The sequence below is a fragment of the Mesoplodon densirostris genome, chromosome 11 (genome assembly GCF_025265405.1).
Source record: "Mesoplodon densirostris isolate mMesDen1 chromosome 11, mMesDen1 primary haplotype, whole genome shotgun sequence".
NCBI classification, from domain to species: Eukaryota; Metazoa; Chordata; class Mammalia; order Artiodactyla; family Ziphiidae; genus Mesoplodon; species Mesoplodon densirostris.
This window is the reverse complement of record NC_082671.1, coordinates 89,745,119-89,770,244: the sequence shown is the minus strand read 5'-3', so window position 1 is coordinate 89,770,244 and position 25,126 is coordinate 89,745,119. Positions and strand designations below refer to the sequence as shown.

General features: G+C 37.1%; 1 protein-coding gene across 1 annotated transcript in view; it reads right to left on the bottom strand.

Annotated features, from left to right (window-relative positions):
* The window catches only part of EPYC (epiphycan), a 35,280-nt gene extending 10,368 nt beyond the window's left edge, over positions 1 to 24,912 (bottom strand). The window contains exons 1-2 of the mRNA XM_060113651.1: positions 24,748 to 24,912; positions 3,230 to 3,401 (exon numbers count right to left, since the gene is read on the bottom strand). Coding sequence (XP_059969634.1) covers positions 3,230 to 3,401; positions 24,748 to 24,912 — 337 coding nt within the window. The remainder of the gene's footprint in view (positions 1 to 3,229; positions 3,402 to 24,747) is intronic.
* Positions 24,913 to 25,126: the final 214 nt, after the last annotated feature.

The window sequence follows — 25,126 nt, the reverse complement described above, 5'->3', positions numbered from 1 at the left end:
AACTGCTGACCGGAAGACTGCATTTTCTTTATGAAAGAGGAGGCTAAGCTCTCTGATGAGTTTGAGGGGTTTAGGGAGGAGGAGAAAACATTTGAGACGTGAGATGGATGGGGAAAGTGCACTAGCCATGAGAGATAGAAGAAGAAAGTGATGGAAGACTTTCTTGGGATTGCTCAGTGTCAATTCATCCCCGTTTAGCTGAGACTTTGCTAGTTTTAGCACTGGAAGCCCCCGGTCTTGGGATCCCTTCACTCCCAGGCAAATCGGGACATTTGGTTGCCTTCGTTGAAGGAGCCATTCGTGGTTTGAGATCAAGAACTAGTAATGCACCTACTAAGGTCTTATTACTGTTGTTAAATAGAAAAAATCACTTATAATAACAACTTCAGGAATGAAAACTATTTTAGGAATGTAAATCTAGGAAAAAATTTTAAGGGAGAGCTATGCAATATTTAATACTTGCTAATTTTTCTAATCACTGTAAAGGAATATTTGCTACTTATCACAGTTTTTAGAAAGTAAAGCATTTTGTTCTTCTATATATTCATGGTCATGCTAGTTTAATAATCACTTAGGGTAATTATATATAGTCACACCAGTTATTATTTAATTCTAGTTTTTTCCACTCATAACTCAAGCCTACTTTATGTGGCTTCAGAACACTATTCCTAGAAATTGACATTCATAGTAACAAATAATATTTTGATTTTTAATGTTTTAAATATTTCCAAACTATTTGCCTTTGATAAATTTATAAGATTTAAATTTAATTTTAAAGTTTAGAATTTTGAGAGATGCTTTCCTCTTTGGAAAGTAAAATGTGAATTAAAATTTTAACTTCATTACTTATTCTCAGACTCCTTTAGAAACAAAGTTTTTTTAAGTCATAATTTTTCTTATATTGTTTCAAAACTGACATTATCGAGCCATAAGTTTTACTAAAGCTTTTAAAAAGATTGGACATTCTGCTCTTCTGTTGTTCCTGGCTCATTAGGTAATGATGCCAGATCAGTCAACTTTTGAAAGATCTGAAATTACTTAAAAGTAATGATGTTCTAGAGATATTTAATTTCCGTATTTTGAGGACTTTCTGCTGGATACGTACAGTTCCTTCTCACTGTGTGTGCATCTCCCCGGTTCTGTCTGTAGCGTGTTCTGCTTCCTCATAGAAAGTTGACTATGTGGAAAGAATATGGTGTCTTCATTAAAGAAAGGACCTAGTGGCCTCTGTTTTCATGCCAGCGCCCCTACGTACCACTTCCATGACCTTGGACAACTTTTATAATATTTTGGAATTTTAGTTTTCCTATTTATAAAGCGAAGGTAATAGTAACTAGTACTTACTTAGTATGGTTGTATCTCTTCAAAGAGCTAATGTACATAAAACACTTTAGTGGCTGGCGTATAGGCAGCGTTTCACAAAAGACAACTTTTTTACACTACTTATTGGTGAACAGTTAAAAACTCACCGAAGCAGAGGGTAGATTGGTGGTTACCAGGGACTGGAAGGAGGGGGAAAGAGACAGCTGTTCAACAGGTATAAAGTTTCAGTTATGTAAGATGAATTAAGTTCTAGACATTTGCTTATAACACAGTGCCTATAGTTAACAATGCTGTATTGCACACTGAAAAGTTTGTTGAGAGTAAACAAAAAAGATATACTCTTCTATCAAGAATAGAGTATTGAGGGCTTCCCTGGTGGCGCAGTGGTTGGGAGTCCGCCTGCCGATGCAGGGGACACGGGTTCGTGCCCCGGTCCGGGAAGATCCCACATGCCGCGGAGCGGCTGGGCCCGTGAGCCATGGCCGCTGAGCCTGCGCGTCCGGAGCCTGTGCTCCGCGACGGGAGAGACCACAACAGTGAGAGGCTCGCGTACCGCAAAAAAAAAAAAAAAAATAGAGTATTGAGAACAACTAACATTTATGATGTTTACTGTGGGCCAGGCACTAACTTCATTCAATTAATCCTTACAACAACTCTATGAGGTAAGATCTATTATTTATTATCCCATTTTTTAGATGAGGAAACAAAGGCAAAAAAATATTGAATGCTTTGCTCAAGACTGTATATCTAGCAGAGTCTCAAAGCTGGGATTTGAATGCCCTCTCCTCTCTTCTGTTCTCTCAGTGTGTTCTGTACAAACTTTTCTTATATTACCTATAACACATTACTGTCTCTAAGTTGGTTTACATGTCTGTCTCTCTGTACTAGACAGAAATATCTGTGAAAACAGTAGTCATTTTAAGGTAAGTCTTGTATCTCCAGAATTTCTAGTACAGAGACTCTTGATACTAACCAAACCTTTGCAATGGGAACTCTGTACCCCCTCACAACACCATTCTCCGTGTGTGTAAAAGTGTTCTGGTGTGAGTCCACTTGAACAGCCCCCAAGGTTGACACTGACAAATTCTAACATAAAATACCGACAAATCATAGAATCAGGTTCAGCACCAGGCATTCCTTCTCATGACCTAAATAAAAGGCCATGGTTTACATCAACTTCAGGCCCTACGAGATGGAGTCCGATGTTATAAAATACTTTCTTCTCTTCCTTTTCCTGCTGCTTCCCAGGACTGAGTGAAAAGAAGCCTGTTTTCTAATAAGTACACAGACAAGAATCAGAACAGGCTTGCTTCAAACCCGGTGTGTGAACCTGATAGCTATGTGATCTCTGGAAAGTTCCTGTGCTTTCTGAGCTAGTTTCCTTGGTAATAATGAAAAACATTAATACTAATACCTTCACAAGGAGGTTGCAACAGTCAAACGAGATCATGTCAAGTGCTGAGCATTATGGCCCACAGAAAGCACGTGCTCAGTCCATGTAAAATATTATTACGATCACCACCATCATCATTATCATCATCATCATCCATCATCACTTGATCTGGAACTGCTGGGGCCTGATCTCTCAGACACGATTCTGATCTTGCTGATAGTGTATCGTTTGTTCTAGAAGTGCATTCCACCACAAAGCTTTCTGAGTAATGATGCCAGACAAGTATTTTGACCCCAAATCTTTGGTTATTTGATCATTTCCATCATGCCAAAGCAGAATTATTAAAACAGCTTTATATTTTAATACAAAATACAGGTATATCTCCTGCTTCAAACGTAGCCTATAACAAAGTTTACTCCTTGGGTCATGGGGGCTCCCTGCAGAGTTGGAGCTTGTCAGTTTTGAGGAATGAACAAGTGGACTTCATTACAATCCAGCTTTGATGGACCTGACCTTCATTGGTGTGTGGGCCCAGAACCCCAGGGAATTCAGGCTCCTGTGGAGAAGAGCCATCAATCAGCCTGGGGGTGGACTCCTCTTCCTCTTCCTCTTCAGCCTCCTTTGGCTGTGGTGGCGGGGTGCGGAGCTCTCTGTTCCCCCAAGGTATCGCTGTCGCTATTTCAATCTGAAGAAGAAGCAGAATTTCATCAGGCAACCTTCTCAATCACCCTCTGTGGCAGTTACACAAATTTAAAATGTATCCATCTTTGCCGCAAGAGGTCGCTGGTGTTCTGAAGTTGAACAAGGTGGGACGCCTGCTTGCCTGGGAAGGTACATGCGGTTCCAGTTACTGTTACTGTTTTTAATTAATTTTGTTTCTCAAATCTTAGTAATAGTTTCCAATGCCTTTTAAATTTTGGTCTTACTGCTCTTCACAACATTAAAAATAACCTTGTTTATTGTTTTCTAAATACCTACTATTGCAAGAATATGTTATTGTTGTGAAAGATTCAAATCAATCCAGAAGTGTGCAGAGTAAAATCCAAAGTCCCCTTCATCCTGCAGCCCCAGTTCTACTCCTCTGGTAGACAATAACCAATAAGAAATTGATGTGTGTTTTCAAGTCCTTTTTTTTTTTTTTTTTTTTTGCGGTACGCGGGCCTCTCACTGCTGTGGCCTCTCCCGTTGCGGAGCACAGGCTCCGGACGTACAGGCTCAGCGGCCATGGCTCACGGGCTCAGCCGCTCTGCGGCATGTGGGATCTTCCCGGACCGGGGCACGAACCCGTGTCCCCTGTATTGGCAGACGGACTGTCAACCACTGCGCCACCAGGGAAGCCCTCAAGTCCTTTTAATCCTTGGTTTTCTAGATTCGAATATTCTGTTCCTTTACAATGACTTACACTTCCTCCAATTGCATTTTTAGTGAAAAGTATCCTTTGTACTAAAATAAAATATATGGAGACAAGAAAACTACATGATTTGATTATGGAATGCTATTTCTCATATATTTTCACTATTATTTGAATAACAAATTTTACCAATAATATTTTGGTATTAAAATTGACCTTTTTGAGAGCTTTGACAATAGGAGGCACTTTTATAAAATTTAAAAAGCTTCTCAAAGGTTTTTTTCGTGGCTTCTATTTTAGATTACACTTGCTTTTCTCTTCTTACTTGCATATTTCATGTAGTGAGTTGTTGCTTCTAAGAACGCTGTTTGCATTTAAAACAACCAGTTACTCTCAACTTTCTTCCCTTATCTCAATGTCTGTTCCTTTGTATCCCTTAGTAAATCCCTACCTCCCTACCCTACATTCCTGCCGACCTTGTAACTTTGGGCAGGAAATCTGTTCGAGACAATTAGTTATCAACATGTAGCAACCACCCTTTGAGGCCTAGTTTTTTCATGGCATCCCAGAAATTCCAAATTCTCGCTTTATCACCTTGATATGGCCTCCTGATTCTTTCCATCCTTTATTTGGTTTCATTAAAAAAGCAAAACACACAAATTGCTTTCTAACTTATTTAATGTCAGTGATATGCAAGCTGTTACTTTCATGTGTACAATAAGTACATAATTAGGCTAGATATTTTCTGAATATTTTAGATAGATGTTTCAGTTAACCATAAAATTTTAAGATAGACTTATGATTTAATGTCACTTTTATACACTTGAATACAGTCCTTCACAAATGAAAATTATCCTTTTAAGGAACGCTAAACTTTTTTTGTCAGTTTACTTTTCTGGATGTGTCTCCTTCTATGCTTCTGTAGTTTCTCCATTTCAGCCCTTCCTACATTGTATGGGATTGATTCCATCAACTTTCTGCCAACCCAAGCCTACTTGATGGTACGCTTCGAGTTATGTCTTTTATCTTTGTACCTCAAGGCTGTAGCATAGTAGGTGATCAACAAGTACTTACTGAAAATAATTTAAAAATTTTGCTTGTCCAAAATAAATCTAATTCACAGCTCTAGGCTTAATTTTAGAGATTTTGCCGAGAAAAAATCAACAAATGTATTAATGTGTTGAAAGCAAACCAAAAGCAAATTACAGTGTATTTGGTGCATTAGGAAGCCATACACGAAGATATTATAAAACGTGTCCAGAAATCTCTGCTTGAGAAGATTAGGCACACTTCCCTAAACAGAGAAACATACGGTTTCCATCTGCAGGGTCGGAAGGAGGCAGATTCAGAAGGAATGGATTTGCAGAGAGACCAAAGGAGGCTCTGGGAAGAGCGGAAATTGAGACAGATCTTTCATGGAATGGAGGCAGCCTAAAGGGAGAAACACATTCCAGACACATTGCCTTGAATCTTTAGCTTTGTAGAAAAGTGTTTGCACATACTTTTTACAGATAATTGTTTTTCCACTGATTTGACATGAAGCTGTAAGGTCTCACTTGTCATTCAATATAATGAGGCAAAATAACTTTTGTGTTTATCAAAAGCTGTTTTGTTTATGCGTACTTGCTAATAAAATGTGAATGTTGAGTAAATTTTAAGACCAAAGGAAAGGAATGTTTTTTCAGTTCAGCAAAATTACAGAACTGTAACCTCAAAGTACTGTGTCTGGAGAGCCTTTTGCATTGCAGACACCTTTTATTCTCACATTGAATAGAAGTGATTTAGGCTTCTGTCGTCTTTTCCTCTTTAACAATTTTCATACCGTGATGTGAAGCTGTGAGGCCATGCACGGAGAGAAATGAGGCCAGGGAAACGTGACCACCTGGCTCTCCGTGTGGCAGACTTTTATGCTTATGCTGCAGAAACCTAAATTTGGGAATAAACACAAATGGCCAGAAAATATCCCTGCCCCCCTTTCTCAGGCTACAATTGGAAACACTCAGATGCAAACATATTTGAGCCTCTGATATAAATATTCATTCTTTTGGAGTTTTTCTCCACTCTTTTTCATTTTGCCTCCTTATTTTACTCTGACTTGCTCCCTACTGAATTGACTTTTTGATCTAATCATTATATTTCCCTAAAGTTTAAAAACACAATACAAGGTCACTCCCACGTGTGACCTTGAGCTTAGTTATCACTGCACTTGCTTATCTTCTTGACCCAGTACCAGCAGAGTACACCTTTGAGTTGACTGTCTTCTCATTCTATTCTCTTGTTTACTGTCCTTTAGATGACTGATGCCATGGCGGACTGTGTTTAGAAGCACTTTCCGTGTCCACGAGAGAGGTATATCTCTACCAGGGATGACAAATGCATAGCCCATAGACAGTGATCTGGGTAGAGTGACGTCTCAGCAGACGTCAGGCTGGAGAGATAATAGTGCCAAGAGGAGTCCTCCACCCTGCCTCAGCCTCCACACCCAGCACAGACTTGACTCCACAGAAGCAACCCAGCACCTCAATGCAATCTCAGGAAAATCAGGGCTGAAATGACCCTGAGGTGTCTTAGATGAAGTTTCTGCTCCTGGAGAAATAAGGAATCTCAGTAGAAAGTGAGTCAGTTACAGTTCAGCAATATTTATATTGTTATTAATAATACTGCAAAAGATTTGAGACTTTTATTCTCCAATAGTCAGCAAAGTTGCCCATAGAAGAATCTTCCTATAAAAGTACTCAGCACCATTTTAAGTGACAATAACATAAAGGGGGTGGTGGTGGATAAATTGGGAGATTGGGATTGACATATACACACTATATATAATAGATAACTAATAAGGACCTACTGTATAGCACAGGGAACTCTACTCAATACTCTGTAATGACCTATATGGGAAAATAATCTAAAAAAGAGTAGATATATGTATATGTATAACTGATTCACTTTGCTGGACACCTGAAACTAACACAACATTGTAAATCAACTATACTCCAATAAAAATGAACTTAAAAAAACAAAAAACAAATTTCAATCAAATCTCCATTTGTCCCTTAGCAAAAAGCACATATAAATGATCCATACAGCCATATTAACCATATTACTACTGTTAAGCCTCTTATTTATCTTAATTTCAGAGTAAAAATATGAAAAATTAGTATGTTCAGAAACAGCAGTCACACTTCTTCCTAACTCTCATTCACCACTGATTCCTTCAGCAGAGACCTCTTGTTGAGCATGCTGCTCACACGTGTTCAAAACAGTCACAAACCATTTGCTACTGTTAAGCATTGTGTTTGAATGAATAAAAACGAATGTATTTTGTTTTTTGATATTTTAATATTTTTTCATCTCTGCGTTTAATCTGCACTAAGTTTCCAGTGAGGAACTCGCTTCCCTGGTGGCGCAGTGGTACAAAGGATACTTTTCACTAAAAATGCAATTGGAGGAAGTGTAAGTCATTGTAAAGGAACAGAATATTCGAACCTAGAAAACCAAGGATTAAAAGGACTTGAGGGCTTCGCTGGTGGCGCAGTGGTTGACAGTCCGCCTGCCGATGCCGGAGACGCGGGTTCGTGCCCCGGCCTGGGAAGATCCCACATGCCGCGGAGTGGCTGGGCCCGTGAGCCATGGCCGCTGAGGCTGCGCGTCTGGAGCCTGTGCTCCACAACGGGAGAGGCCACAACAGTGAGAGGCCCGCGTACCGCAGAAAAAAAACCCCGAAAATGTAATATATGTGTGATGGGAAGAATGCTATGAAAGAATTTGTTACTCAGATTTGATTCCTATCTTTATGAATGAGTGAAAGGATCACTAAATGAATAAGTGAATTTGTAAATGATGGAAGGTTCACCAGTCTTTATAATTGTCTAATCAACCAGACTGAATGTCTGTGCCAAACATTACACTTAAGTTGTGATCAGCTGTCCATTTTACCCATCATTAATATTTTCTAAACACCTATAAATACCATTGTTTTTTTCTCCCCATTACCATCACCATAATCTAAGTTACTTTGTTCTCTTGCCTGAAATACAGTCATAGTCTACTTACAGGAAGTTGGGATCTCCTCTACTATATATTCAACCTTCAGCAAGAATAAACTCTTAAAAATACAAAATTGATCATGTCCACCCCTGTTTGAAAGCCTTCAGTGGCTTTTTATTGCTCGTGATAACCAACAGAACAATGGCCTTGAAGAAGCACTGCAACATATTGACTATGAGGAAGGATCCAGACTAGATGAGTTTAAATCTAGCCTCGCTGTTCAGGCAGTTACTTTACCTCCCTGGACTTCAGTTTCTTTATTTGTAAAATCCTGATCTAAATATTGCAGCTGTGTTAGGATGAAAACGTTAATACACATAAAACACTTAGAATAATGTCAGACACGTAGTAAGTGCCATGGAAAGGTTTGCTATTATTATTAAAATAAATTTAAAACTCTGTGATTCACAGAGTCCTGCATGGTTTGCCCTTCAAGTGTCCTCTGCCTTCATCTCCTGCCAATTGTTCTCTTTTGCTGCACTGGCCATCTTTTGTTTCTTATACTCTCCATGTTCCTTCTGCTATAGGACATTTGCATGCACTAGTCATCTGCTTGGAACTCCCTCCACTCCCCAGCTTTTTTTCCCTTATTCTATTTTTAACAGCTTTATTGAAAGTCTAATTGCTATACAAAGAAATTCACATATTTAATGTGTACAGCATGATGAGTTTGGATATATGCAAACATCTGTGATGCCGTCATCACAATCAAGATATTAGATAATATCCACCACCTCCCGAAGTTGCCTTGTAATTGCTTATTTGCCCCTCATATCTAGTTCAGGTCTTACTTCCTCAAGGAAACATCTCATGATCTTTGTGACTTAGACAAACATGTTAGATGAGTGGCTCTCAGAGCTTTGTGTACTTCTCTTGGCACATCCACCATTGATTTCATGGTAGATTTGTGTGGTTTTTTTTGGATTGTTGCAATTATTCCTTTTCTAAGATCTTTTGCAACATGACTTTTCAACTCCTGCAATCAAGAAGTAGAGGGTAATTTCTCATCTCCTGAATTTTGTATTTAGACTGGCCTCTTGATTTGCTTCAGTCAACAGAATGTATTGTTGTGTCAGTTTTGAGGGTCGTTCTCCAGAAATATTGCATGTTTTCATTTGCTCTCTAGGAACCCTGCCCAGTCATCATATGAACGAGCTGGCTCCAGCCTGTTGGAAAATGACAGAGCATATGGAGTACAGGAAAGCCATGTAAGCTGAGGCCAACCTAGTCCTTCCATCCCTGAACCAACCCAACAGCTGGTTGGAGATATATGAGTGAGCCCAGTGCAAACTAGAAACATAGCACAGCCCAAATTGCTGAACTACAGAATTATGAGCTAAATAAATGGTTGTTTTAAGCCACCAAATATAATGATGAAAAAACAACAATAAGGTATATAACATTGACCCTCATGGGGAAATAGATATTAGTTAAATAGTCACATATATGACACAAAAATCTGTACCAATAATTGTGCACATTTAATAGATTTGTAAACTGAGGATGGAAGGAGGGAGGGTTAAATAAACTGCCTGAGGTCACATAGCTTCTATGTAGTAAGGCCAGGATTTGAACTTGATTATCGTTGCCACAGAACTGCACAACGCCCTTAATATTTACTGATTCTGTACTCAGCCAAAAAAAAAAAAAAAAATTATGCTGAATAATCTAACTTCTTAAATATCTTCATTCTGAGGAAGAGGAGCTCTGGATAGGAAAAGTGGACATTGTCATCGCTGGGAATTACTTCACATTATAAATTCATAAATGGACTTTCTTGTACATATTTTAAGCCTCACGTGATTTTTTTTCTTGGTGTCATTTATCAACCTACCACCAGCTCTGATGGTGACTGATTATGTTAGTCAGTTGCTGAACCTGAAGGCTGAACACCCTACCAAGGCCATGTTGCCCTGTGGGAGCACTTGGCAGCCAGTCATTCCCTGAAATTGACAAGCATAAAAAAAAATCACATAACAGTGATGTACGTAGAGTGTAAAATTCAAGCCACATTTATTATAATTATCTCTCACTTTCGTGAGAAATAAGTATTACGTAGAATGAAACTCTAGTCTGGTTAAACATGATGGCTAAGACAATTTCATATATTCACCAGATCATTTCGTTTTCCTCCTGGGCATTCAGCTAAAATAAATTTTCCAATTTATTTGACTCTAGATTGGGTCATGTGGCTACTTCTAGCCAACTGATGGGGAGAGAAGGTCATGTGCAACATCTGGTCAAATTCAGTGAAAAATAAGCATACTTTCTTCAGATCTTTCTCTTCCCTTAATCTGTCAACAGAAGATCCACTGTGACAAAGTGGATCTAGCATGAAAGATGTTCGAATCCCTGAATAACTACTTAGAAGACAGTAAACTCATTGACCTGCATTGGGTAGTCATGTCAGCAAGATATAAATTTTTATTGTGTTAAGCCATTGGGATTTTGAATTGTTTGTTACAGCTGCTAATGTAACTTGCCCTAATATAGACCTTTTCAATTTTTGTTTTCTTATGTGTTTCCTAATTAAACTGATGGAACAGTTTCTAATATTTTGGGGGTTGAGCTATCTAGCACATATCATTGACATTAGAAAAAATAAATGCACATTTTTTTGTCTCTCTATCCTCTTTGATTTCTCTTTTACAAGGAACTGTTCTTTGATCTTGGTTATTTGGTATAGTACTTACTGAAATATTATATCACTTAATTTTAGTGAATTCACCATTGTTTCAATTTATTTTATTTTTTTATTTTTTTATTTTTTGCTGTACGCGGGCCTCTCACTGTTGTGGCCTCCCCCATTGCGGAGCATAGGCTCCGGACGCACAGGCCCAGCGGCCATGGCTCACGGGCTCAGCCTCTCCGCGGCATGTGGGATCTTCCCAGACCGGGGCACGAACCCGTATCCCCTGCATCGGCAGGCGGACTCTCAACCACTGCGCCACCAGGGAAGCCCTCAATTTATTTTTAAATCAGTATTTTATTAAGTCAAAATTAATAAATCTATATAATGAATAAATATCTGCACGTCAAAATCAAAATTAGTTAATGGCTTTTTGTTTAATCAAAATAGCATATAATAATCATAACATTTGATATTGACTTGCTGAGATATGTATGTACTGACGAAAACATGTAAATGCTTCCTTTTCTTTTAATCTATCCTAATGTATGGTTACTCTTCATAGATAACTCTACATGGTAATGCTTCTTTGTATTCAGTGCAATGTTTAAGTGAAAAATTTAATGCAAAAGAAACAAAAGCTGATGATTTAAAGGTTCCGTTTAATCATACCCTCCCTAGTCTGTGTCTCTTCTGGGACCTCAGCATTTTTTTCTTTGTTCTCATGTTTATTTTCTCATTTCCTTTCCTTGTTGTCAGAAAATGGCAATATTTCATTTTTACTTGCCAGAAAGATTTTTTACTTCAGTTTTATCCCAGTTTATTCAGGACTCTGTTCACCATTATCCCCTTAGACTCCAGAAACTTAATAGGTTTCCAATATTTAGTTCTCACAAAATGTATCATCTAGTTCTAATTGAATGTCTCCAAATAGTATTGGTAGGGAACTTTGGCAAAGGCTGTAGCAACATTATTTAATAGCAAAGTCAGTTCATGTTCCCTTTCCCCTTACTGCCCTTGCTCCCCACGTAAGGATGCCAGGACCATTTAGTGTAGGCTGAAATCAGTAATCTCATGAGGATGGGGGCAGGGAGAGGCAGTCAATCACAGTAATTGAAAACAAAGAAGTTGGACTGAAAACCAAGATATTTAGAACCTTTCAAATGCTAGCTCTTTTTTTTTAATGATGAAGTAATTTAGTATTTTTTTAAGTTTCAATCTTTCCCATCCTAACACAAAGCAAATTGTTCCTTCTAACACAGACTTTATTGAGGCACAAGCTATAACAAGCTGTGCCTTTTAATACGTAGAACTTCTCTGCATACAGCTGCTATTCATTGATGATGATGTTGATGATGTATATATTATCAGACATAATTATAGACATTTTGAATAAGAAAACGTGCATTTTGGAGGATGTCCCAGGGAGGAGCAGCTAGTAGCCAATTGCCTTCAAAATAGATAGTTGTTACATTATTTTTTTCCCTAATGTACAGTCTCAGTGGTAAAGGCTTGAAAAATTTTACAAATTTAGAAACCTGACTTTATCTCTCGGGGGAAGAATTACTTTAAACAAATTCCAAAGACTGTACTAAACCAGGAGGCTAACCTGAACCCTGTTATTGCCACCAATATGTTCTCTGTAGTCTCTGTAGCTTCACTTGGGGGCCTGATTATAATCAAAAGTTCGTAGGAGCAGAACAAAGGACCCTGGGTATATCAGCTCTATAATAGCATAATGTAAAGGAAGGACTGTCTTTCAAGGGTTCAAAATCCTTATATTTGCTGACTGTCGTTAAGTTTTTGCAGTCATTAACATGATAGAGATCCTCCTGCCAATAGGAGAAGGCTGCTGAGTAACAGTTAATTGGCTTTGGCAATATTTCACTCTATGATCTTCCTTTTTTTTTTTTTTTTTTTTGCGGTACGCGGGCCTCTCGCTGTTGTGGCCTCTCCCGTTGCGGAGCACAGGCTCTGGACACGCAGGCTCAGTGGCCATGGCTCACGGGCCCAGCCGCTCCGCGGCATGTGGGATCCTCCCGGACCGGGGCACGAACCCGTGTCCCCTGCATCGGCAGGTGGACTCTCAACCACTGCACCACCAGGGAAGCCCTGATCTTCCTTTTTAATCTCAGTACAAAAATGTACGGATCCCCTTCAATTTCCATTCCATATATGTTATAGATTCAATATAGTTATTGTGAAGGATTTTTATCTTAAATGTTCTGTATTTGATTTCTTTCGTGTTTATGTCTTTGATCAGAGTTTTGATATCATAACTCCAGAGACAACACACTTAAAAAAGAGTTGATCAATCTTCAATATCTTTTAGATATATTTTATTTGCTTTTCTCCTTCTATGCATTAAGAAATGGAGTGTTTAATATATTTGCATATATACCAGTTACCTCTTTAAAGCCCATATTGAATGTTAACAAAGATACTGATATGCTGTCACTGTGATTATCCTTTGGGGCCCGCCTATCTGCATCTCATGTGGAGTACACTGACATCACAAGCCAATAATTGTACAACCTGATGGATGACAGCATTACCAAGTAGTAATTCTTGAATTATTTCAATGCCTGTGTGTGCGTGTACCTTAACAGTGTAAGCCTCTCTGTTCCTGGCAAACTCAAAACAAGGTTTACCATAACTTGGCCTAGGAGTGTTAGAATGAGAAATTTGTGGAATTAGGGAGGGTCTAATGAAAATTAGGCATTTAAGAAAAAGGCTGTGTAGGGCAATAAGAGGTCAGGTCCCATCTGGGGTTAGAAATTAGTATGGTAGGAGAACACGTCCAGGATAGGATTATCCAACTCAGAAATGTGAAGATTTCCAAAGACTTTTTGAACAATGTTACTTTTGGCAGATTTGTAGTTTACTGATTTTTTTAATGTCTCTGTGGAAGATGCCACAAGACAAAATCTGGAGAACTATGTCAGAAAAACAAAAATCTGGACCAGAAAGAAAAGAGAAAAAAGCTGTCATTTAGCACACAGTACAAGAGAAGTAAAGGGACCAAATTGAAAAGCATATTAAACGGGTTAAAAAAATAGTACCTGACACACTGAAAGAATAGCTGAGGGATGTCAAATACCCTACCTGGGTCTTACCCCCAGAGATTCTGATTTTAATAGTCTAGGGTATGGTCTAGGCATTGAAATGTTTTAAAACGAGGTGATTCAAACATATGGCCGAGGTCGAGAACCACTACACTAGAGGGGAAATTAATTCCGCAGAATAGGATGTGGGGGACAGAAATGCTAATTAAGTCCTGGAACTTTGAAATGTTGAGTAAGGTCTTGATGAGAATATGGTAGAAGGATTGTTTTTTACTAGCCTCCCAAGGACCACAGGCATCAGAAACATCAACAGCAGTTTCAGTTCAGGAATCTGCTGAGGTTGATTCTCCAGCTGAAAAACAAAACAAAACAAAACAAAAACATGGGGAAGAAGTGGAAACTCTCTGGGAGGCGGATTTCTTGAATTCCACAGCCTGAAGCAAGAGTAAAAGCCCCTGCCCTTGGGGCTTCTAGACTGGAGAACCCCCTGGCTGAAAATCCTTGCTTATCACAGAATCTGTCACTTGACAGAACACATACTCAATGTAACACCAGGTACCAGAATACCAGGGCTTAGCAGGAAAATGGGAATTCAAAGGCAGTATGCAGAAAGAAAGAGAAGCCCAAGATGGACCTGGTAATTGGGCCTGCCTTCAATCACCTGTGCTAGAAAACAGGATGTATAAAAACTGTGCTAAGAAACAGGAATATCTCCAATAATACTCTGAGAGAAGAGCCATTGTGTTTGGGGACGTTGTGCTGCTCATACCGTAGGTGCATCAGAATGACGTGGAGGGTTTGTTAAATCATTGATCACTGGGCCCCCCTCTCGAGTTTCTGATTCGTTAGGTCTGGAGTGGGACCTGAGAATTAGCATTCCTGACCAGCTCCCGGGAGATGCTGACACTTTGAGAACAGCTGCTCTAATCATGGTAAAACAGTACCATAATTTAACTCCTGGTGGGAGATTTCTCCCATTTGTACTTGAGCTCAAACTATGCAGACTAGAGACAATGCTGACCAACATCTGATGAGGTCAAACCAAGATTTCTTCCATCTTCCAACTTCTCAGGTACCATCAACTGTCTTCTTGGTCTCTGGACAGTATGTACTGGTTTGGGGAATATACTCTTGCCTAGAATAACTATTTTAGGGACTCAGGATTATCTGGTTTTTAAAAATTTGATAGGGGTTAAGGTCAATAATGTGATAATATTGTATGTGCAATTAATGCTTCATTCTCTTTAAATATCAAGGTCATGGGAGACTTGGTAATGAACAAATAGCAATTTATGTGCCTCTGAAGAACTACATCTGTATCTAGTAGAGGCTATTCAGGTTGTAGTTACTGAAAGAAGCCAGCTTGACCCAAGCAAAGAGAATTCATCTAGCTGTGATGAAGCAAAAGAAATTGAGAAAGGGGAGTTTTGGACTGCATATTCTTTAGACTTTTAAATCACAAGGCTAGTAATTCTGACTTTGTACGGCAATATCTTTGGATTTAAACAAGGTTAGACTCTAATATGTAAGAGACATTAATGTGCAGTTTTTAATTTTTCCTCAAAAACTTTATAGAGGTAGGAGAGCTATATGCTAATCCGTGTCCTCTGTGTTTCTGGAATTGTCTTATTGGAGTGTATTTACTTAGCATTTCATTTCATTGCAGAAACTCTCATAAACTCTGATATTAGATAATGTGGCTTGATATAATTTGAGGTAGAATGTAGAACTGAGAGTGAAATTTCAATCTTAGGTGCAGAGAGGCCTTTGAGATAAATTCACTGATGTTCTTGGATCCACTTCAGAGTTTTCTGGGGTCAAAATCTACAGACTTCCAGAGGACATCTAAGAGTGCCAGTTGGCATGAGGGCAGGCCTCATGAAGGTAGGAGTGACTGTCCTAAGAAGTGGGCTGCTTTTCTCTCTCAACATGGAAAGCTGTACTGAACCTAACGGGCAAGGCTGATGGCTTGAGAGGCCACCGTGTTGGGGAGTGGGAATATCCTCTGTGGGCCCCTTGACTCACTCCTCCTATGAGAGGAAGAAAGACCAGGGTGATTGGTGAGTGAGAGAAGGAGCTTGGCCTGAGTGGTTCATCTTCTTTAGGGGAGTCGCCTGCCTGTCAGGAGCATAAGTTCTGGTTTGCCCCTCTGTGTATGTGCGAAGGTTTACTGTATTCTGAGGCCTGTGGTTGGCCAGCATTGCCTGTGACTGATGACCTAGTCTATTTCTGAAGTTTTGTATTAAGAAGCCCATAGCTGCTTCACACCTAAGGCATATATTACAACCTAGCCTTTATCAGTAATAAAGGGGATATTTGGAATGTTATTTGTCTGAGTCCCATTTCTGTCCCTCAGTTGATTCTAAAGTTAGGTAGGGCATAGCAGAAGCACATATGAGGTTCCTTAAAACCTAACACTGTTGCCCAGAAAACTTCAATATTATAAGTATATGTATCAAAATACAAAATGGTATGCATTTTCAAATATGTACTTGGCCCCAGCTTCATATTATTTTCTCAACTATTATTTTTTCTTTGCCTCACTCTCCTAATTTATATTTTTATACTATAATGTAATATAACACATAATAATATACAATATAAGATGTGATATGGAGAATATAATATACTCTATATTATATATATATTATAAACTATTTTATGAGATAATATTATTGTATGTAGCTTATATTTAATCTAATTTTATCTATATTTATATTATTTATATATCTATTTCTGTATTCATTATAGCTTTTATTCATGTAAGTAGACTTACATACTGTTCAAAAAAGGTGGTAGATAAACATATAAGTAAAATAATGGCAGGTTTGGAGACATAATTTCTCAGCATATGTATATATTTTGTGACAACTCATAGAAACCTTATGTCCCAATAACTACTGATCTTGTTTATTCTTATTTTTTCACTTCCTTTATTGTGTTGAAATTGTGTGTTTATAAGATAACGACTGAGGGATACTGAGGGACAGGGAAGGACGTGGTCTGATTTACCTGCTCCTGTTCCTGGCTCTCAGCAAGAGATTGGGAAGCGGATGCAGGGTGAACCCATGCCCAGTAGAGTTAGTCTTCATTATAGCGCAAATCCTATCCCTTCCCTGACGGCTTCTCTGATCACCAGTGCATAAGCTTCCGTGGCTGTTGATTCAATGACTGATTCCATGGTAAAAAGTAACATTTATTGAACATTTGCTATGTACCAGGCTCTAAGTTAAACCATTAAGTTTTTAATTTAATTCTCACGAGTTTTCTTATAAATAGGAAGCTGAGGCTCAGAGAGGTTGTATGACTGTCCAAGGCCACACAGTTGGTGTGACGGACTTGGGACTCACACATGAGGAGACTGACTCCATAGCCCATGTCACTCAACACTGTGAAAAACTGGCTCTCAAGGATGAATGGGGTGTGCACATGAGCAACACCCAAAGCTAGTGGTTTCTCCCACCATTCTTTGTAGTGTGTGTGGTAATGATTTAAGTGCCCAGGCAAAGCCAGAGTGAGAAGCAAAAGTCCTCATCTGTTTATTTGCTTAGTTTAGGGTCGCCACCCTGCCAGTCTATACCTAACCAATAAGCTCAGTTCCTCAGCACATAATATTTAAATTATAGGCCCATCTTCCTTTTTGTTAAAGTCTTCGAAATCCAGAATGCTATTTGGAATTTTACTCTAACACTAAGTAAGATATTAGTAAAACAAAACCATTTTAAATTTATCTTTCTCCCAAGTTATCCCACCACTTGCTACTCAGTCTTCAAAGTGTTCTTTGTTGTTATCATTATATCAGAAGTTGGTTTCTGAACATGTTAAAAGCCCCTGAGCCGTTCGGCCTGAGTTACTAAAGAATATTCTTGTGGGTTCCACATGCTGGCATGTAGGTATGCTAAGTGCAGTGAAATTCTGCTCTAAGCATAAGTCTGGTACGCAAACTGATTTAAATGATTCATGTTAATTATATAAAAGAATGTGACCATGAACATTGGCAGTGAAAGCTGTATCTTATTTTCTACTTTATCTTGAAAATGAATGAGGAAGAAATGTGTTTGGCAAAGATTGCTCAGTCCCCATATTTTTGACAAAGCTGCTTTCAGTTCAGAAGGATCATCTGTCCTGTCTCTCCCTTAAATACTTTGACAGCTAAGAGAGATGCTTAGATAGTGTGTTAATTGCCATCACTTGAAAATTTTTTTCTGATTCCTAATAATCAAATTACTTAATTTCAGAGAAAATAAACCTCAATATTGGACACAGCTAAAAGAAGTAAAGAAGAAAGAGAAGGAACAGGAAAATAATGGAGGTTTTAGTGCCAGGGTCTCTCTAGTTTGACGTTAAAAGAACCTGGTTTAAATTTTACTCTGAAACTTACTAGTTGAATAACCTTGGGTAACATTTTGGTCCTTAGTTGTTTTTAATAATAATAATAATAATAATAACAAGTCTTATTTCAAGGGACAGTTATGATAATTAACTTATATTTGTGGTCTCATAAATAATGTATAATACAGATACACAAACAAATCACTGGCAAATACTATGAATAATTTTTTTTCCCAGTGAGCCTCCATGATTGTACATTTTTGTTGCTTCGTTTTTTTAAGGTTTTCAAATAGCTTACAATAAGAATCAAATGGTTTAATGCTGCTTTTGAAAGAAGCATATGGAAAGTCAGTCAGACAACCGTATTAAAAGATCATCAGCAAAATTCTTTCCTCTCATCCTCCAGAGCATCTTCAGTGAAAAGAGAGGGTAAAGAGAAAGATTAGCTTTTATTTTTTGCCATATCCTGAAAAGAATATTTACTTCAGGCTGACTGACACTTTAACAAGTTACTTCTTCCAGTAAGAGGTATTTTATGTGCCAAACATATATTTGAAACTTTAAAACATATTGTATAAATTGGCCAAAGTGAGACATAATTCCAAACATAAAGATAAAAGTATTGCATGCCTTTTTCACCAGAGGAAATAAATTGTAGAAGTATTTGTAATTTAATTACTTTTTGTTCAGAAAATATAAAGATGAGTTTTGAGACAAACTATTCTCTAGCATTAGCAAAGTTCTATATCAATTTATTATACTTAGATAACCTAATTTTAAGATCCTTCTTATATATCATTATCTAAAGTGGATGTTGATTTCTATAAGTAGTCCTAAATTAGTTTGATTCTACTTAAGTAATTTCAGGTGTTACAGACCATCAATATGTATTCTAAAAGAAGAATAACATGTGTTGCATAACACAGTGTTATGACGAGAAAAGAAATCATTGCTCCATTGTTAATGGATACAACTGCCTTCACTGAGTTCTCTCCCATTCCTATAACTTCATTAAATTTAATTTTCATCCCTTTGATGAGCTTATAGCTTCTTCATCCATAAATGCTATTTCTGAAGCTGAATGTGTTTATTTCAATGGGAGTTTTCTTTATAGGGTTAATTTTAAACAATCTAGCCACTTGTTCTTTCTGTGAAAGAGAAAAATTGGCCTTCACTTTAAGATCAATGGAGAGTAATAGCAAGAAAAGCATTCCTCATTCAAGAAATTTCCTATTGGCCAATTGTTACTGATGTGTTTTTTTTATTAGTTGTTAATGTTATTTACTTATGAATACATACCTTATCTCATTCCAGAAAGTATATAAGGCAGTTTTTAAAGCATGTATGGTAATACTTCAAAAAAATCTCCATGAGGAGATTAGGATGATAGGAAAATAAAGGTGTGGGAAATAATATGACACCAGCGAAGAATGAGGCAACAATTAAGAGCCATTTTTCTGAGCAAAATGATAAGCACACTTAGTTACAAGACGTATGGCCCAGAAAATAAACAGATTTCTTAAAAATTGCAACCTGTTCCTCCACGTTCTCATGAAAGAGCATTGTGTGGCATTGTAAATGCCCTCACGCCACCCTACAGCAAATACAATCAAGTGCTTCATGGGACCACAGGGTATAACATTCCTCGTATTTACTGAAGACGCAGGAACAGTGCAGGCTCACTTAATTAGAGGTAATTATGTAAGACTCAATAATGGGATATAGGTGAGGAGAAGTCTAATTATCTGGTTGGAGCCAAGGAGAATTTCCTGGAGGAATGGAAGTTCATATCTTTCAGCAGACCTTCCATAAATATTAATACAGTCACTGAGTACTTTTCTGGGCAAAATAAATTAACTCATGGTCAGGACCAATGTTTTTTTAGACCTAAGAGGAATGGAAAATCAATAACCCAAAAACTATAGCTTGAAAATGGAAACAAATACCTGCCTTGGTCAAAAATGCAGTCTCAACTTAAGCCACTTAAAGAATACAGAATTTTGAACTATTTAGTTTTTTGGTGAACCCTTTAAGGAAAATAGGGAAATGTTTCCCTGGATCCTAGACTCCCAAATATGTATATATATATGTGTGTATATATGCATATATTCAGGTTATTACTCATAACTTGGATATATGTTGGCAAATATATATTCACAATTATTCTTTGAAGTATAGACTAAGTAGTTAGTCTAAACCATTTTTTTCTTACAGTAATTAGATAACAGTCAGTTGTCTATAAATGTTACTTCTAGTTCACATTATTCACCCATAGAAGAATGCTTTTCTTTCTAAGAGTGCAGTATAGAATGCACCTGGCATTCAGCTCAACCAAAACCAGTTCAAGTTAAAAGGACAATTAGAAAGTGGTAAAAAAATGGAGGGAGGATAATATAATCTTTCATTAGTCTGTTGGAAATTATTTTCTGATATGAGAACATCACTATGATTATACATTATGAATAACTGTAATCTTAGTCAAGTTACTTAACTGCTCTTTGTCTCGATATCCTTCCTCATCTATATTCAGTGGGAATAATAATGGCACTTCATTGTTTTTTTGGGAGGAATAAATGAGATAATACATGTGATATTCCTAGAACACTACTGACACATAATAAGTGCTCAGGGTTAGCTAGTATTCATCAGTAAGCAAAACGTCTGCATTTTGGTCTTATGGCTTATAACCAGTTCCTATCCATATCGTTAAAGTAAAATGACAGCTCAGTAAAAACTGCAACAACTTTATGTTATACCAGCACGTTTATCCACTGGCTAATATAGAACATTATGATGGAATTGCTGGGCCTAAAATCTTTTTCTAACATAGTATCCAGTGGATCCTGGATATTCTAGATCATCAGAAATCACGTAAGTCATGAATCTGAAATACTGTTGCTGCATATAATTTTCAAAACAGAAATACTTTCAATTACCCTTTTCCAACCACTGAGGAGGTAATGAATATACTACCACCAATAGAAATCAATAAAGCTCTATTGAGATTCTAACCCTGGGAATCAGGGGTGGTTTTGTTCACTGACTAGGTAAATTGTTGGACTCATAAATGGAAGCCTTGCAGCCTTATAGTAATTCAAATTTGGCTTTCAGAAAAAAAGTTTAAATCATTACATTGTAGTAGTTTTCTGTTACTACATTGCAAATTGCTATAAACTTAGCAGTTTAAAACTATACCCATTTTTAAACGCATAGTTTCTGTGGATCAGAAGTCCAAGGATGGCTTGACTGGGTTCTCTGCTTAGGGTCTCACAAGGCCAAAATAAAGTGATGGCCAGGGCTGTAACCTCATGTAGTACTTGAAGTCCTTGAAGTTTCTTGTATCTTCAGGACTGAGTTTCTTGTATCCTTATATGCTTGCTGACTGTAAGCTTCTCCTCAGCATTTAGAGAATTCCTGCATTCTTGTTATGAACATAGACCCATCTATTGATATCTTTAAAGCCAGAAACAGTTTCCCTTGCATTGAATTTCTCTCATGCTTCAAATTTTGTCCCTAACCTCAAGACACTGATTTAAGGGGCTCATGACTTTAGGTCAGGCTGACCAAGATAATCTCCCTTTTTAAATTTCAACTGTGCCATATAACATAACCTATTACAGGAGTGATACCCCAATATATTCATGATGTTAACAATTACAGAGAGCATGGACACATCAGGGGATGGGCCACTTAGGGCACATCTTAGAATTCTACCTACCACATATATCAAAGGCCTTAAGTATTAATCATTCCAAGTTTAGACCAAAGGGTCTACTCTGTTGGCATAAGATGCCAAGTCTTTGACTTTAAAAGAAAGAAATTGGCATTTAGAAGCAGTTATCCTATAAATTTACAACTTTAGAATATAAAGTTGTCTTTTGTACAGTTGAAATCAATTCTAGGCTAAATTATGCAGAACCATACTCTTGGCATCAAGGACAAAAAAACTGAAGACTCTGATCCCATCGTTCCCTTTGTCTGTCATTTACTATGAACTTTTTCATCAACTGGACCTTATATGGGTGTGTGATCAGCGTTCACTCAAAAAGTGTCACATAAGATCAAGAACATGTGCAACCACTGCCTTTAATTTATAAAGACGAGATAAATAAGTGTATTTGACCTTCCAGAATCTGAACTTACAAAACTGCATTAAAGAAATTCATGCCATGTTAACCAAATTCTAGAATCCATTCACATGACTGGAAGTATTGGCTTTATTTCATATTTTCCCATAGGGAATTATATGCTAGTTGTTTGTTTGTAAAGAATTTATAGTAATAAGTTGTTGAGATCTGAGTTAAAGTTCTGAATTTTGTTCCTTATGTCATCTTATTTTCTTTATCATATTGATTTTGTTTGTTTGGGGACTTTTTTCCAATAGGTGGTGGGTGAGTAGGTTGTTTGATTGATTTTTGCTGTTGGAACAACTTCGTAAATATCTTTTAAAAATTATGTATAGTTGATGTTTTCAAATGTGTTATAGTTTGATTATAGCACATGTATATATCTATATCTGTATCTGTATCTATATCTGTCATCCACCTAAAACCAGTTTGCTGATGATGACTTCACCACAAAGGATTATTAAATCAGGGCTGACTTGTATATTTCAGTCAACTACAAGGGATTAACAGTGGCTTTCTGAAACCCTCAGTTGTTAGGGTTTCTGAGTCTGGCTTAGCCAGTATGAAAATTAGAAATCTTTGCATGAAGTAAGGGCTAGGGTGTGTAAGGATACAATGCCACATATTCAGTACCTTACAGGAAGGTTGTTATTCCAGAATAAGCAAATACTGAGGAAAGGTTGTATAATAAATCATCTTTATATATATATATATATATATATAAAATATATATATATTATATATATATATATATAATTAAGCTAATATATAATATATGTATTATATATATATATATAATTAAGCTAATTAAGCTAATATGTATATATATATTCGCTTAATTTTACTTGATGGCAGGAAGAACTTCAGACTCTCATGAGAATGTCTAGGGCCTCCTGGGCAGCAAAAGGGATTCTGACAGCAAGGCATAGCTTAAAAGCAGTCTGCAGATAAAATACACTTCCTTCACAGTTTTGCCTAGGGTAGGCTTGGTCTCAAATGGTAGTCCCTCTATTATGCATTTGGTCTTCTGAAGTGAATAAATAAACCCTTGAATCCAAATTCCCCAGCCCTACTTAAAATAAAGAATTCACTATGGTACTCACCAATCCGATGAAATATTTTTTGGAAGAATGACAAATAAGTTTAAATTAAAATATTTAATTTGGTAGATAACTGCAGATATGCACTGAGTTTTTTTTTTTTTAATATTTCTGCAAGATGGAAAAAGGAACAGGGCAGATGAGTTAAGCACTGAAAAACTTTCTTCTTATACTCTACATTGATGCATTAGATTAGAGATACAGAAATCACATATAGCAAGATTGGTATTAATGACTATAAATTCTCAACAGAAAATCCCCTTCACAGAAGCCACATAGTGAAATGAATCAAGCACTGAATGTTGAGAAAGACTTAAAAACAGAGTCATAACTAAATGTTCAGAAGAAAAGTGGCCTGCTGTCAAGCCTGAAACTTTACTAAAAAGAGGGGAAGAGAAAGATAGAGAGAGACAGATGGCAAAAAAGAGAAAGACAGGAAAAGAATAGTGCAGGGGGAGAATACATAAAAACTACTGTACTGTGAAAATCTAATTCTTGTATTTTAGAAGGCAACATAAACAATAATGAGAATGTTTACTATTTTAATAAAGATGTATCTAAGTCCCATACAATTTAAATACATGCTTTTGTCTAAATATTTCATTTCCCTAGTTATCTAAAGTAGTTATTCTAAGAAAATTTACACTTGAATGACTGCCCCAAATATGTTCTGATCTTGTAAAGGTGATGTAATTTCCCTTTCGGTTTATTTGTACTTAATTAGTTTTTGTCAATGTTGTACATTCATTAGACTCCAGCATTTCAAGGTCTGCTTGTTTTCTGATTCAGAAAAATTAGTCTGTATCCTTTAGTTATGTACAAAGCCTACCATTTAATTAGGAACATGTCATATCAGATTTAGGTAATGGTCTGTAATCTTGCCAGTGCCTACATTACTGCTGAGGGTAATCAGTCATTTAGGGAAGTGTATTTGAGCTTGGAATACAGTAAAGTTTCAAATCATTGTCCTTTTTCTGCATTCTTTTAGTTTTCTTCTATTACATTTTAATCTCATGTCTTTTTTCTTTACTTCAAACTTCCCAAACTTCCTTATCATTTTAGGTGTACTATTTGAATTCACCTTTTCCTCATTGATTGCCTCTTCCCCTAATTTTCTCTCTTCTAACTTGATAGAAACTCTTTTATTTTTCAATTTTATGAGGAAATATAAAGAAAACAAAGTGAAGTATAAAGAAAGCAAAAGAGTTTCTGAATGTTAACCTCCATCACATTGAACATGTTCTGGAGAAAAAGTTAATATGAAATTATTAAGATGGAACATCTCCACTTATAAGTAAACAAAAATCTATTTAAAGAGAAGAAACCCTAATAATTCCTCATACAATGCTTTAAAAAGTCTCAGGAGTGGGAGGAATCAGTTACCTCAGCTTGACCCATTGGTATGTTTTCATAGTTGTATAGATTATCCAGGTCTTCTAAGGTGGCATCATAGGTTTCTGAGTCATAGTTGATGGATTCTAGAGTTGGGGCAGCCACAGCAGCATCCAAGATGACAAGTCCCAGAACGAGTCTTGCTAATGTTTTCATTTTTCAAACTTTCCTAATCAATAAATATTAAAACACATACATATTTAATTGATAATAACTTATGAACAGTTTTCACTAAATAGGAATGATAAATCACTGTCAATACTGAGAAACTCAAGCTGGTAACTTTCTTTCCATGGATAATTTATAAACATAGCACATGAAATTGTGTGGCTTCCGAGGACTATTGATGCCAGATGCTCAAATGAATTCA